Source organism: Heptranchias perlo, chromosome 20, assembly GCF_035084215.1.
Source record: "Heptranchias perlo isolate sHepPer1 chromosome 20, sHepPer1.hap1, whole genome shotgun sequence".
NCBI lineage: Eukaryota > Metazoa > Chordata > Chondrichthyes > Hexanchiformes > Hexanchidae > Heptranchias > Heptranchias perlo.
The window spans coordinates 51,233,246-51,246,039 of NC_090344.1; the positions used below are offsets into that span (position 1 = coordinate 51,233,246).

At 47.1% G+C, this 12,794-nt stretch overlaps 1 protein-coding gene across 3 annotated transcripts; it reads left to right on the forward strand.

Annotated features, from left to right (window-relative positions):
• Positions 1-667: 667 nt before the first annotated feature.
• On the forward strand, positions 668-10,118 carry ankrd39 (ankyrin repeat domain 39). Of its 3 annotated transcripts, none has more exons than XM_068001365.1 (5): positions 668-767; positions 3,647-3,801; positions 5,600-5,703; positions 6,556-6,759; positions 9,596-10,118. In XM_068001365.1, exons 2-5 carry the CDS (start codon positions 3,648-3,650, stop codon positions 9,749-9,751), a joined length of 618 nt encoding a protein of 205 aa, XP_067857466.1. In that variant the 5' UTR covers positions 668-767; position 3,647; the 3' UTR covers positions 9,752-10,118. The 3 variants fall into 3 exon arrangements, with proteins under 3 accessions (XP_067857466.1, XP_067857465.1, XP_067857463.1); XM_068001364.1 differs by lacking the exon at positions 668-767 and adding an exon at positions 1,182-1,509; XM_068001362.1 differs by lacking the exon at positions 668-767 and adding an exon at positions 1,535-1,630.
• Positions 10,119-12,794: the final 2,676 nt, after the last annotated feature.

Sequence of the window (12,794 nt, forward strand, 5' to 3'; positions counted from 1 at the left end):
GACGTTTGCCTTAGCCACCCTTTTTCTTTTTATATAACTATAGAAACTCTTGCTATCTGTTTTTATATTTTTTGCTAATTTCTTTTCATAATCTAACTTCCCTTTCTTAATCAATCCTTTAGTTACTTTTTGCTGTCTTTTGAAGAATTCCCAATCTTCTATCCTCCCACTAAGTTTGGCTACCTTATATGTCCTTGTTTTTAGTCGGATACTATCCTTGATTTCTTTACTTAGCCACGGGTGGCTGTCATTTCTTTTACACCCTTTTTTCCTCAGTGGAATATATTTATTTTGAAAGTTGTAAAATAACTCCCTAAATGAACACCACTGCTCATGTACCGTCTTACCCTTTAATCTATTTTCCCAGTCCACTTTAATCAATTCCGCTCTCATACCATCATAGTCTCCTTTATTCAAGCTCAGTACGCTTGTTTGAGAATCAACCTTCTCACCCTGTAATTGGATATGGAATTCAACCATGTTGTGGTCGCTCGTTCCAAGGGGATCCTTAACTAGGACATTATTAATTAATCCTGACTCATTACACAGGACCAGGTCCAAGGTTGCCTGCCCCCTTGTAGGATCAGTTACATACTGCTCAAGAAATCCATCCCTGATGCACTCAATGAACTCGTCCTCAAGGCTGCTCTGCCCAATTTGATTTGTAAGACTCCTTACATATGTTCCTACAATATAACAGCACCATAATATACAAAATGCTGAGAGTTTACGGAGGAGGGTAGGATTTCGGCGGCAGAGGTCGCTTGGTGAGTTGCTGCAGTGGTAGTTGATGTGGTGAAAGATTATTTGGGAGATTCAGTCCGCCCTGGTAATGAGGGTGGATATCCTTTCACCTTCCTGTGGCCGAATTTAATGCAGTTTGCGATGTTGGACCCTGAAACAGTAGCTGTATTTGATGGTCATTTGGTGTTCAAATATACAGTTAATGCGCGAAAGTAATTACTAGTGAATCCGCATTAAATTTTGATTAAAAATTGTTCTTGTACATTTTAAAAAAGACAAGTTGGAGTTTTTCAACGGGCCCCGGGAAACCTGCGGGACGGATCACGTGACCGGGTCCCGATTGGTTCCCCCCGCTTTTTATTTGGATACACTGAGGTCCCGCCCCCTCCGTCCTCCGATTGGCTGCGGGGCTGGATGTATCTCTTTGCCCTCAGCGACCTGTCAATCACTCCCTCCCTCCCTCCCTCTCCTTGAGGTGGAGGTGGAGGGTGAGGGTGAGTGGAGTTTGCACCGACACATTCTCACAGGGTTCGAGCTGCTCTTTGCCCCGGGGTCGGTGGTGTCGGAAGCGCTGACTCACCGGGGGGAGGGGGCTTGTCTGCAAAGTGCACGTTGTTTCTGCGTTTGAACTCAGTCCATTGCACGGAGGCCGGATCCTTCCTTCCTTCCAGCCTTTGGTTTCAAGACACGCTCAGGGTTTGAGCAACTGTCCACTTGGAGGTTAATCGGAGCCTTTTGCGAGACCCTGGAAACCGCAACGTATTGGTGTGTAACGGGCTGCTTTGATGCCGCGCTTGTAATGAAACTATATCGACAATGTGGGCTTTTGAAAGACTGGGTCGACATTTCTGAAATAAAAACACAAAATGCTGGAGATACTCAGCAGGTCAGGCAGCGTCCGTGGAGAGAGAAACCGAGTTAATGTGTCAGGTCGATAATTTTCATTGGAACTGGAAGGTGTTGAGCGATGAACAGCTTTTTAAGCAAGTACTAAGCCAGGGAAAGAACAAAGGGGAAAGGTCTGTGATGGGGCGGAGGGCAGGGGTGATTAAATGACAAACGGGATGATGGTACAAAGCAAAATGAGGTGATAATGGGACAAGTAAAGATGACAGCTTTACCTTTCCTGTAAGGAGATATCTGCCCTCAATTTAGCTCAACGTATTCGAGATTAGCATCAGTGCAAAAAACTATTGTAAACTAGTTTGTAAAATGAAAAGAAAATTAGTTTGTAACACTGTAGTGTAGTTTGGGTATCCAAAGACAGAATGGAGCTGTAGGAACAAAATAGACACTGAAATAATTACATTGATCAATAAGAACTAATTAAATGGCGGTGGCATTGGTACACAGAAAATAAAATAAATTAATCAAATATTTTACCACATCCAGCATTTTTGAATTTAGCCCACTGCTGCCACGGTGCTGTCCATGTAACACCCTGGTCGTGGTGGCCACAGCAGCAAGAAATGGCCACACGTAACCATCCATGGGCGACAGCAGACTGGTAAGGACACTTGCTGCACTGTCTGTCCCTGTGAATGGCGAGCACCTCAACCTACAGAATAACAATGCAATGCTGTCATTGCCAGAGGCAGGAGCACAAAGATTTGGGATTTTGTCTGCTGCCTCACACAGCAATAGATCCCGAGGGCAAGTTGCATCAGTCTCCCGTTTTTAAAAAAAAATGAGTCCCTTGATCTTGGAAGATGCCTTAAGAAAATTACTGATGTGAGAATCCCTCTCGAAAGGGGGTCCTGGTGTCGAGACTTCAAAAGGGAATGGCCGTGGATGTGGGAGGAGCAATGTACAGAAGCTGGTGCTGCCAAGATTGGACAGAAAGAAGGCCAGGAACATTTTTAATTAATTGTTAGTTTTAAAAATAGCCCATTTCAATATTGATTGTTCAGGAGTGAAATTCCTCCTGTCGATAATTTCAGCACAATGATGGTGCAAATGCAAAGTGGGATTTCCATACCAACAATTTTTGGTAAAATTGATGAGCAATTTCACCTCCCCCAAAACTGAAATCTGAAGGATTGGAAATTGCGCCTTTTGATGTGGTAACATAGAATTGCACAGAATTTACAGCACAGAGACAGGCCATTCGGCTCAACTGGTCTGTGCTGGTGTTTATGCTCCACACGAGCCTCCTCCCTCCCTACTTCATCTCACCCTATCAGCATGACGTTCTATTCCTTTCTCCCTCATGTACTTATCTAGCTTCCCCTCAAATGCATCTACACTATTCGCCTCAACCAGTGCATGTGGTAGTGATTTCCACATTCTCACCACTCTCTGAGTAAAGAATCGGTCATGATGTGGAGATGCCGGTGATGGACTGGGGTTGACAATTGTAAACAATTTTACAACACCAAGTTATAGTCCAGCAATTTTATTTTAAATTCACAAGCTTTCGGAGGCTTCCTCCTTCGTCAGGTCGTTCACCTGACGAAGGAGGAAGCCTCCGAAAGCTTGTGAATTTAAAATAAAATTGCTGGACTATAACTTGGTGTTGTAAAATTGTTTACAATAAAGAATCGGTGGTAGAGTTGGACGTGGAGCATGGTTGTGATCTTCAGTTGCTAACCAGCAGCCTTGTGCTACTTCAGGTGCCTAAAGCCAATTGCCTGAGGCCTACTACCACCAACGAAATCAGCTAAGACCAAGGATCAAACCTGGAACTTTTTGGCGAGCCAAATATAGAAATTCTGATGTGTTTATGCCTTCTTATGAAATTCCTGTTTCCCGGTTAATGACTTTGTTAAAATAGCAGACAAAGAAATTTCATCCAAATGCATGAACATGTTTATTACCAATATCGCACAATGCAAACTGGATGCATGAGAGAGATTTAGTTCATTAAATTTCCTGTTAATTTTATCTATTCTCTCTCTCGCAGCATGGTTATACTGGTGCATGGGATACCTGCTATCAACAGCGACACCGGAATCATGGCCTCAGTTAACCATGGTTTGGATTGTAGCTGCTGTTCTCACGGTTCCTCAGTGCCGAGAAGTGTCCATCAGACACTGGAAGAAATGGACTTTGACAGAGGTACAAGGGCATTTAAGTTTTTATCAGGGGTGGTCCAGTGAACCAGAATGTTGATGTTTTCACACACTGTTCATTGGAGGCAGTTTCCTCTGTGGGATTCGTATCTGTGCTGTTGAGGCAAGTTGGATAGAAGAAAGAACTTGCATTTATATAGCGCCTTTCGCAATCTCACAACGTCCCAAAGTGCTTCACAGCCAATGAAGTACTTCTGAAGATGTTGCTTGGGAGAATAAATATTGGACCAGGACACCAGGTAGAACTCTTCTGCTCTTCTTCGAAGTAGTGCCATGGGATCTTTTACATCCACCTGAGAGGGCAGACAGGACCTTGCTGAAATTATCGACAGGAGGAATTTTGCCCCTGAACAAACAATGTGTCAGCCTAGATTACACGCTCAAGCCTCTGGAGTAAGGTTTGAACCTGCAACCTTCCAACTAGGAGGCGAGAGTGCTGCCCACTGAGCCAAGGCTGACAGCTTGACACCAATCACATACTTATTTTTAAATCTATTTTATTTTTAAAAATATTTCTATAGAATGTCAGTAGGAAGAACACAACAGGGTCAGGTGGCCCAGTAAATTTATCCAATGAGTAATTGAGCTGTACAGATGATGATGAAGACCCCAGGATTGATCTGTGGTCTTTGAAGACTTACCTGATCTCAGTCAGTGCATGTTATGGCTGCAACAATTGGGCTCAGTAATTCTGGGCTAGGGAAGAGAAAAACTAGCAGGGTCGTGCTCCTATATCCAGAGATCTTTGTTGGACGTGCGTGTGTGCTGATGTTGGATGAGGACACAGTAGTATGCATGTTCCTATTCCTCCTGTGCTCTTTGCCTCTCTCGGTTTGGGTGGGATTGTGCAACGGTTGATGGGGAGAGTCGGTCATGATTGATGCACAGGAAGGGAGGTCAGAAGCTTTGGTAGTTTTCCTTTTCCCACGGGAAAGAAATCAGAGGGAGAGTCACCCCAAGGCTGCGGCTGCTTTTCTGCACCTTCCAGCAGCTTGTCCCTCGGAGAGGGTGCAGAGGAGATTTACTAGAATGGTACCAGGGATGAGGGACTTCAGTTATGTGGAGAGACTGGAGAAGCTGGAATTGTTCTCCTTAGAGCAGAAAATGTTAAGGAGAGATTTAATAGAGGCGTTCAAAATCATGTGGGGTTTTGATCGGGAGAAACAGTTTCCAGTGGCACGAGGGTCGGTAACCACAGGACACAGATTTAAGGTAATTAGCAAAAGAACCAGAGGGAAGGTGAGAAGAGATGTTTTTACGCAGCAAGTTGTTCTGATCTGGAATGCGCTGCCTGAAAGGGCGGTGGAAGCAGATTCAATAATAACTCTCAAAAGGGAATTGGATAAATACTTGAAAAGTAGAAATTTGCAGGACTATGGGGAAAGAACGGGGGAATGGGTCTAATTGGATAGCTGTTTCAAAGAGCCGGCACAGGCACGATGGGCCGAATGGCCTCCTTCTGTGCTGTACGATTCTATGATTGTCAGAGTTGGGTAGAGGCGGAGACTTAGGACCTGGTCAGCTGCCTTCCACCTCGATCAGGGATAGTGCCAGGCAGGGAAAACCATTAAAAAGTGAACTGGGCGGGGAAAATAAATATTAATATAAATTAAAAGCAACCTTCCCAGGGCCACCGGCTGAGGGAGAATGCCCGGCCCCTGGGCACTAATGGGGGAAAAAGACATACAAGGGGGGGGCCCGGAATTGCATTCAAGAAGGAAGTTGTTGGTTAAATGATTTGAACGTTGTTTCTCTCGGTCTGTTTCTCCTCTTCCCTCGTGTAGGCATTTGGTCAGCTGCCAGTAACGGTGACTTCAGCAGGGTGCAGAGTTTTCTGGAAAAGGGAACCGACCCTAATTTGCCTGATCTGTCGGGCTACACTGCGTTGGTGAGTAAAGCTTGTGCAATAGTGACTATCTCCGTAGAGACGTAAACAGACAGTGGGATGGCAGGCACGGCTCAAACAGTTCAAATTTAACCACTTACTGCCTGGAGAGGCAATTGGAGGCGGATAGTGTTGGTAAGTTCAAGAGGGAGCTTTGGATAGACATTTAGTGGAGAAAGCGATGGAGGGGAATTGGGGATAGAGTGGTGAGTGGTCATTTTTGAATTTGGGGTGGACCAGACAGACCGACCACGTTTACTTCCAAATTGGACTGAGATTTATTAGACATACTCCCTGAAGTGTTGAGATGAAACTCTGTTACTCACCGGAATGCCAGCGGCTTTGAAATGTCACCCTGTTTATTCTGCAGAGAGTGCCGGAATTATTATTTTTGGGGAATTTGTTTCCGTGTCTCCTCATGTGATGGGGACGTAGGAACAGGAGGAGGCCATTCAGCCCCTCGAGCCTGTTCTGACATTCAATGAGATCGTGGCTTCTCTCTATCCACCCTATCGATTCTTTTAATCATCTTAAACACCTCAATAAGATCACCCCTTAATCTTCCATATTCAAAGGAATATGGCACCTGGGAATACCGGGTGGTGAAGGCACCTTGCACCCCCCAGGCCTCAATCCATACTGTTCTTGCATCAGCCAGTAGGAGAGATGTGAGAGCAGCCTGACGACACTCGATGCCCGGGCTTACACACGCACAGCCAGAGGGACCACATCCCAGCAAAAGTCCGCTCATCTCGGAGAAGCGGGGCTGATAATTAAAGGCAAGAAGGTTTTGCTTTCCACACAGCGCTCCTTTCTAGTTATCTTTGCATTCCTTTCTTTATTTTTTTTTCACAGCACTACGCCAGTCGCCGTGGGGATTACGAGGTCTGTGAGTATTTACTGAAGAACGGTGCAAACAGCAACCCTCAGACTAAAGGAGGAGCAACCCCGCTGCACAGGGCTGCCTACTGCGGCCACCTCCCCGTGGTCAAGCTGTTACTGTCCTATGGAGCCACCCCTGCGATCACAGACGACGATGGCGCGACCCCCTTACACAAGGTACGGGTGTGGTGGCGTTCTCAGTGCGTGCTCTGCTGTCAGTCAGTCACCCTTTCACTTACCACCACCTCCCTTTCCCACGCAGCATCCCATGCCGAGATGGGAGGGGGTTCTCGAAGAACACGTTTACAATTTCACCCGAGTTAGCGGTCAGATGAAGTCTTTCTGCCAGGGTTATGGTGTCACTTACACCTCGAGGCTGGAGGAAATCTTTCAACGTATTTTCATTTGTTTCAAATTGCCCTTTGATGATGAATTTCTCTGTGGCCACATGGTGGCACCGCATAGCCAGTTCCTCATCACACCAACAGCAACTTGCATTTTTACAGCGCCTTTAACGTAGTAAAACGTCCCAAGGTGCTTCACAGGAGCGATTATCAGACAAAAATTGGCACTGAGCCACGTAAGGAGATACGAGGACAGGCTTGGTGAAAGCAGTCGGTTTTAAGGAGCGTCTTGAGGAAGAGAGATTTAGGGAGGGAATTTCAGAACTTGGGCGGCTGAAGGCACGGCCACCAATGGTGGAGCGCTGAAAATCGGGGATGTGCAAGAGGCCAGCATTGGAGGAGCGCGGAGATCTCAGAGAGTTGTAGGGCTGGAGGAGGTGTAAGATTCTGGTCTCTGCCTCATCTTATTCATTAATAGGTTTGAGAGTCTAGTTTCATCAACTTCAATACTTTATTAAGAAATATAAGATTTAGCCTCCGCCTTATCTTATACACATAGTAAGCAAGCACGTGATACAGGTCTACATACTGGCATGCGGACAACCCCATTGGCTGGACCCCCAACCCTGAGCTTGATCTTCGGTGCCTTTAGTCCAAGCTGCCCACAGGATACATTGCATTTTACATTTATATTTATATTTTTACTGTAATGCACCCACTTTTGGTCACAGGACATGATGCAACCATATTGTCAGCCGTGACTCAGTGGGCAGCACTCTCGCCTCTGAGTCAGAAGGTCAAATCCCACTCCAGCGACTTGAGCTCTCAGTGTAGTGCTGAGGGAGCGCTGCACTGTCGGAGGGTCAGTACTGAGGGAGCGCTGCACTGTCGGAGGGGCAGTACTGAGGGAGCGCTGCACTGTCGGAGGGTCAGTACTGAGGGAGCGCTGCGCTGTCGGAGGGTCAGTACTGAGGGAGCGGTGCACTGTCGGAGGGTCGGTACTGAGGGAGCGCTGCACTGTCGGAGGGTCAGTACTGAGGGAGCGCTGCACTGTCGGAGGGGCAGTACTGAGGGAGCGCTGCACTGTCGGAGGGTCAGTACTGAGGGAGCGCTGCACTGTCGGAGGGTCAGTACTGAGGGAGCGGTGCACTGTCGGAGGGTCGGTACTGAGGGAGCGCCGCACTGTCGGAGGGTCGGTACTGAGGGAGCGCCGCACTGTCGGAGGGTCGGTACTGAGGGAGCGCCGCACTGTCGGAGGGTCGGTACTGAGGGAGCGCCGCACTGTCGGAGGGTCGGTACTGAGGGAGCGCCGCACTGTCGGAGGGTCGGTACTGAGGGAGCGCCGCACTGTCGGAGGGTCGGTACTGAGGGAGCGCCGCACTGTCGGAGGGTCGGTACTGAGGGAGCGCCGCACTGTCGGAGGGTCGGTACTGAGGGAGCGCCGCACTGTCGGAGGGTCGGTACTGAGGGAGCGCCGCACTGTCGGAGGGTCGGTACTGAGGGAGCGCCGCACTGTCGGAGGGTCGGTACTGAGGGAGCGCCGCACTGTCGGAGGGTCGGTACTGAGGGAGCGCCGCACTGTCGGAGGGTCGGTACTGAGGGAGCGCCGCACTGTCGGAGGGTCGGTACTGAGGGAGCGCCGCACTGTCGGAGGGTCGGTACTGAGGGAGCGCCGCACTGTCGGAGGGTCGGTACTGAGGGAGCGCCGCACTGTCGGAGGGTCGGTACTGAGGGAGCGCCGCACTGTCGGAGGGTCGGTACTGAGGGAGCGCCGCACTGTCGGAGGGTCGGTACTGAGGGAGCGCTGCACTGTCGGAGGTGCCGTCCTTTGGGTAAGACGTTAAACCGAGGCCCTCTGCCTTCCTCTTTGTTCTTTCCTCCAACCCTCCCCTTCTTCCCTGGCTCCGCACTTGCTTTAAAATTGTTAAATCTCTAACTTCTTCCAGTTCTGATGAAAAGATGATGCCTGACCTGCTCAGCAATTCTGTTTTTATTTTATGAGAATACATTTCATTCCTTCTGCACCAGCTGCCTTATCTTGCTCAAGCTGTCTTCTGCACAGAGGTGTCCTTGGCACATGCTGCACTCTCTCTCTCTCTCTCTCTCCATCGCTCTTTATTCCAATTAACCCATGGCACTCTTTACCCAAATCAAGCTGCTAACCATAATATTCTACAGGTCCAAATTACAGCTCGGGCTCCTCTCCAGATGGTACGGGAAAGTGAGGAGTTCTTTACAAGTCCTCTTTCCCGCACCTTCTGGTGGCTGGTTGAGAGTGATGTTGGTGGAACCCTAAGAGTTTGCTGCCCCGTCTGCTCTTGAATGTAATTGTGTGACCCAGGGGTACGAGCAAAAAGGGGGGTGGGGGCCTCGTTAATATTCATCGCTTAAACATTTTTTTTTTAAATGACTTCACCGTGGAGGAATTCTTCAGCTTCGGACTAATTTTGAAGAGTTTGTGGGAGGCACCTTGGTTGACATCAGTCCATATTACAGACTGCTTCAGTGATTGTACTATTTGATCTGTAAACATGTCATTCTCCCAGCCAGCTGCCCCTCATGTCAGTCCCAAGTTTAATTAACCGCAGGGCTCCATCGCTGGGAGTCCATTCTTTTGATGGAATTATGATGGGAAGATGTTTTTCAAAATGGGTGTCTTTTGTCCGTAGGCTGCGGAAATGGGTCACCAGGACGTGTGTGATGTTTTGCTTCAGCAGAATCCAGCCTTGAGGATTGTAAAAGACAGACGATTCAGAGCACCTCACGATCTGGTGACGGACCATCCAACTTTAAAGCAGCACCTGCAGTCCGAGATGCCAACGTGATGATCACTTTCTAGGTTTTATGCATGGACATATCTGCCCTGCCACCATGGCACTCTCAACACCAACCTTGGATTTGTTGGCAAAGGTACAGCACTCCATTCTTCAATTACTACTCCATGCTGGTGGATTGTCTTGTGGATCAGCAAGGTGATGTGGGTTGGTGTTGAAGTGTGCTGATAAGGTAGTGGTTGATTGACAACACGTAGATGAAATCTTCAGTCAATCGGGGAAAATCTGATGGAACAACTGAAGAACAGGATTTTCTTGCTTTCTGGTTTATTGAATAATGAGGAAGACAAATTGCCACCCCCTCATTTTATTCCCCTGAAACATGCTGATATTTTAAGGTATTAAAATGTTCAAATTAGCTGGCTGTTCTTGTCCATCACTTTTTTCCCCTGCTCGAGCCTAGCTCTTCCATCTTTGCTACCCTCCTCTCCAAGTTAGCCTCAACCCAACAGAACATTTTCATCTTATTTCCCCTTCAAGCTCGTCCGTCACAAATTTACCCAGTCCTTGATTGGGAAGACAGGGTGGAGTGGCCCTCCCTAATCTCCACTATCACATTCCCAAATTCCTTGCCTGACTCGCGTAGAAGCTTGCTTTCAGTCAATGTCAGAAATTAATGATACAAGATCATGTCAAAGATCGCAACGGGTATTGGGTTTATGCTGTAAGATTAGATAGGTATGGTGGAGTTTTGCTTAACTCACCATTGGGCAGCTGGACGAAAGGTTCCTCAGGAGGAGAGTGAATGGGGGTTGGGTAGAGTCTACATTTTTGGAAGTTTGCTAAATTCATGTGAAAGAAAGGAATCAACAAACAAGCCGAGAACCTTTTAATGTGAGCCATGGTACAGTGGGTAGCACTCTCGCCTCTGAGTCAGAAGGTTGTGGGTTCAAGTCCCACTCCAGAGACTTGAGCACAAAATCTAGGCTGGCACTGCAATGCAGTACTGAGGGAGTGCTGCACTGTCAGAGGGTGGCGTCTTTCGGATGGGACGTTAAACCTCGGCCCTCTGCCCGCTCAAGTGGACGTGAACGATTCCCTGGCACTATTTCGAAGAAGAGCAGGGGAGTTCTCGCCTGGTGTCCTTCCAATGTTTATCCTTCAACCAACGTCACTAAAAACAGATTATCTGGTCATGATCACATTGCTGTTTGTGGGATCTTGCTGTGCGCAAATTGGCTGCGGCATTTCCGACATTTCAACAGTGACGACATTTCAAAAGTACTTCGGGATCTCCTGAGGTCGTGAAAGGCACCACATAAATGTATTACCTTCTTTTTCAGTTTAACATCTGTTGAAAGGAAAGGCTTTGAGAGATTAGGAAGTGAACAGTACTAAACGAGAATCAGTGTGGATATGGAAAAGAGAGATCACCTTTCACTGACGTGCTGGAGCTTTTCAGAAACATTTAAAACAGGAGAAGTGGAGTCAATGTTACATACTTGGATTTTCAGAAAACCATTGATAGGCTCCACATTGCCAAACCAGAGACTAAAGAGTAAGTAGCAATTGGAGGTGAAGGATTGTGTTGGCGAGAAAATTGTTTTAAGAGCAGGAAATGTGGGGTAGCCACAAATGGGAATTTTTCAGGCTGGGAAGAGATTCCGAACGAGAGATCCCAAAAGCATCCTTGCTTTTACAGAAGTATATTAGTGACTTAGAGGAGGGTATAGTAAGCAAAATCTCAAAGTTTGCAGATGATACCAAAGTCGAAATAAATAAATACTTGCATTCATATAGCACTGTACCATCCCACTGAAACGTCTGTGATTCATATGGTGAATTACTGGGAAAAAAATAACTTGTATATTTGTCTAGGGAAGAAAGCCAAAAAATGAGGACCAACACGACCAGATTCAAGAATTTGATCATTGTGGTGATTGGGCCAATCGGTTGTAGTTGGAATTCAACGTATCTAATATTTGTAGGAGATTAAGCACCACAAGAGAGAGCAAGCATTAAACGGGACAGTGGTATGGTATGCCAATCGTAAGGAAATGCTGTTTAAAGATGGATAAACCAACAAAACAGTGAGCAAGACCCTGCCTCAACTGTTCCTTGATCCAGGAGTGTGTTTCTAATTCCATTTCCCATTGCTAGTACTTCCCAATGCTTTCCCCAGAGGCAGTGATCAAGGCAATGAGCCATCCACCAGATTCAGCCTTTGCTTTCGAGCTGGGGCGAAGCAGGCCGACAAGATTTATATTGCTGTTTGTGGGACCTTGCTGTGCGTTTCCTACATTACAACAGTCTTCAAGACCACTTCATTGGCTGTAAAGTGCTTTGGGACGTCCTGAGGGGCATGAAAGGCGATATCGAAATGCAACTCTTCCTTTTTATATGGAGCCCTCACACCACTTCCAGCGGCTGCAGCCAAGAACAAATATTCACATCTTTATCTGGGGGGAAAAAAACCTCAACTGTTGGAATCATTGTCTAAATGATCACAAAACACACTTGAAAGCCACAATGAGATTCAATTCAATGACATGCATTTAAAGAGGAAGCAAGATGAGTACCTGAGTGAGAAAGGAATAGAAGGATTGAGTTCGATGAAGGAGGGTGTGGGAGGAGGCTTGTGTGGAGCATAAACACCGGCAAAGACCAGCTGGGCTGTTTCTGTGCTGTAAATTCTATGCAAAAGGCAAATTGCAGAACTCAGTCAGTTTATGTCATCCTGATTTGCTCATTATCTTTTCTGTTGTTAACCCTTTGCGCCTCACTCTGGTTTCTGAATAAAGCGAGAAATTAAAATGAATTGTGAGGTCTGCTTCCATTTCTCCAGGTGTCTCTACATTTACAGCAGTGCTCACTGCAGATTCAGTGCAGGGGACTATTGGGAAAGATAGTCCCAAGCACAGCTGTATAAGTTGCACCTAAAAATATGATTTCACCCAATTCAGAGTGTTGATCATTTCTTTGTGAGTTCCTTGAGCTGTTGGATTTTGAAGGCTGGTGTTATTTCCAGGGGTGGGTCGTTCAGTGCACGAAGCCCAGTGGGAGCAGCTCCCGGGACACGTGGCCTTGGTTCCAT

What these genes read in the sequence shown, in the direction of transcription:
- ankrd39 (XM_068001362.1), top strand. Translation starts at nt 1,611, where the DNA reads ATGCTGGAGATACTCAGCAG. An exon ending in ATGCTGGAGATACTCAGCAG is followed by an intron (nt 1,631 to 3,646) that starts GTCAGGCAGCGT and finishes TCTCTCTCGCAG; the next exon opens with CATGGTTATACTGGTGCATG. An exon ending in TGTCGGGCTACACTGCGTTG is followed by an intron (nt 5,704 to 6,555) that starts GTGAGTAAAGCT and finishes TTTTTTTCACAG; the next exon opens with CACTACGCCAGTCGCCGTGG.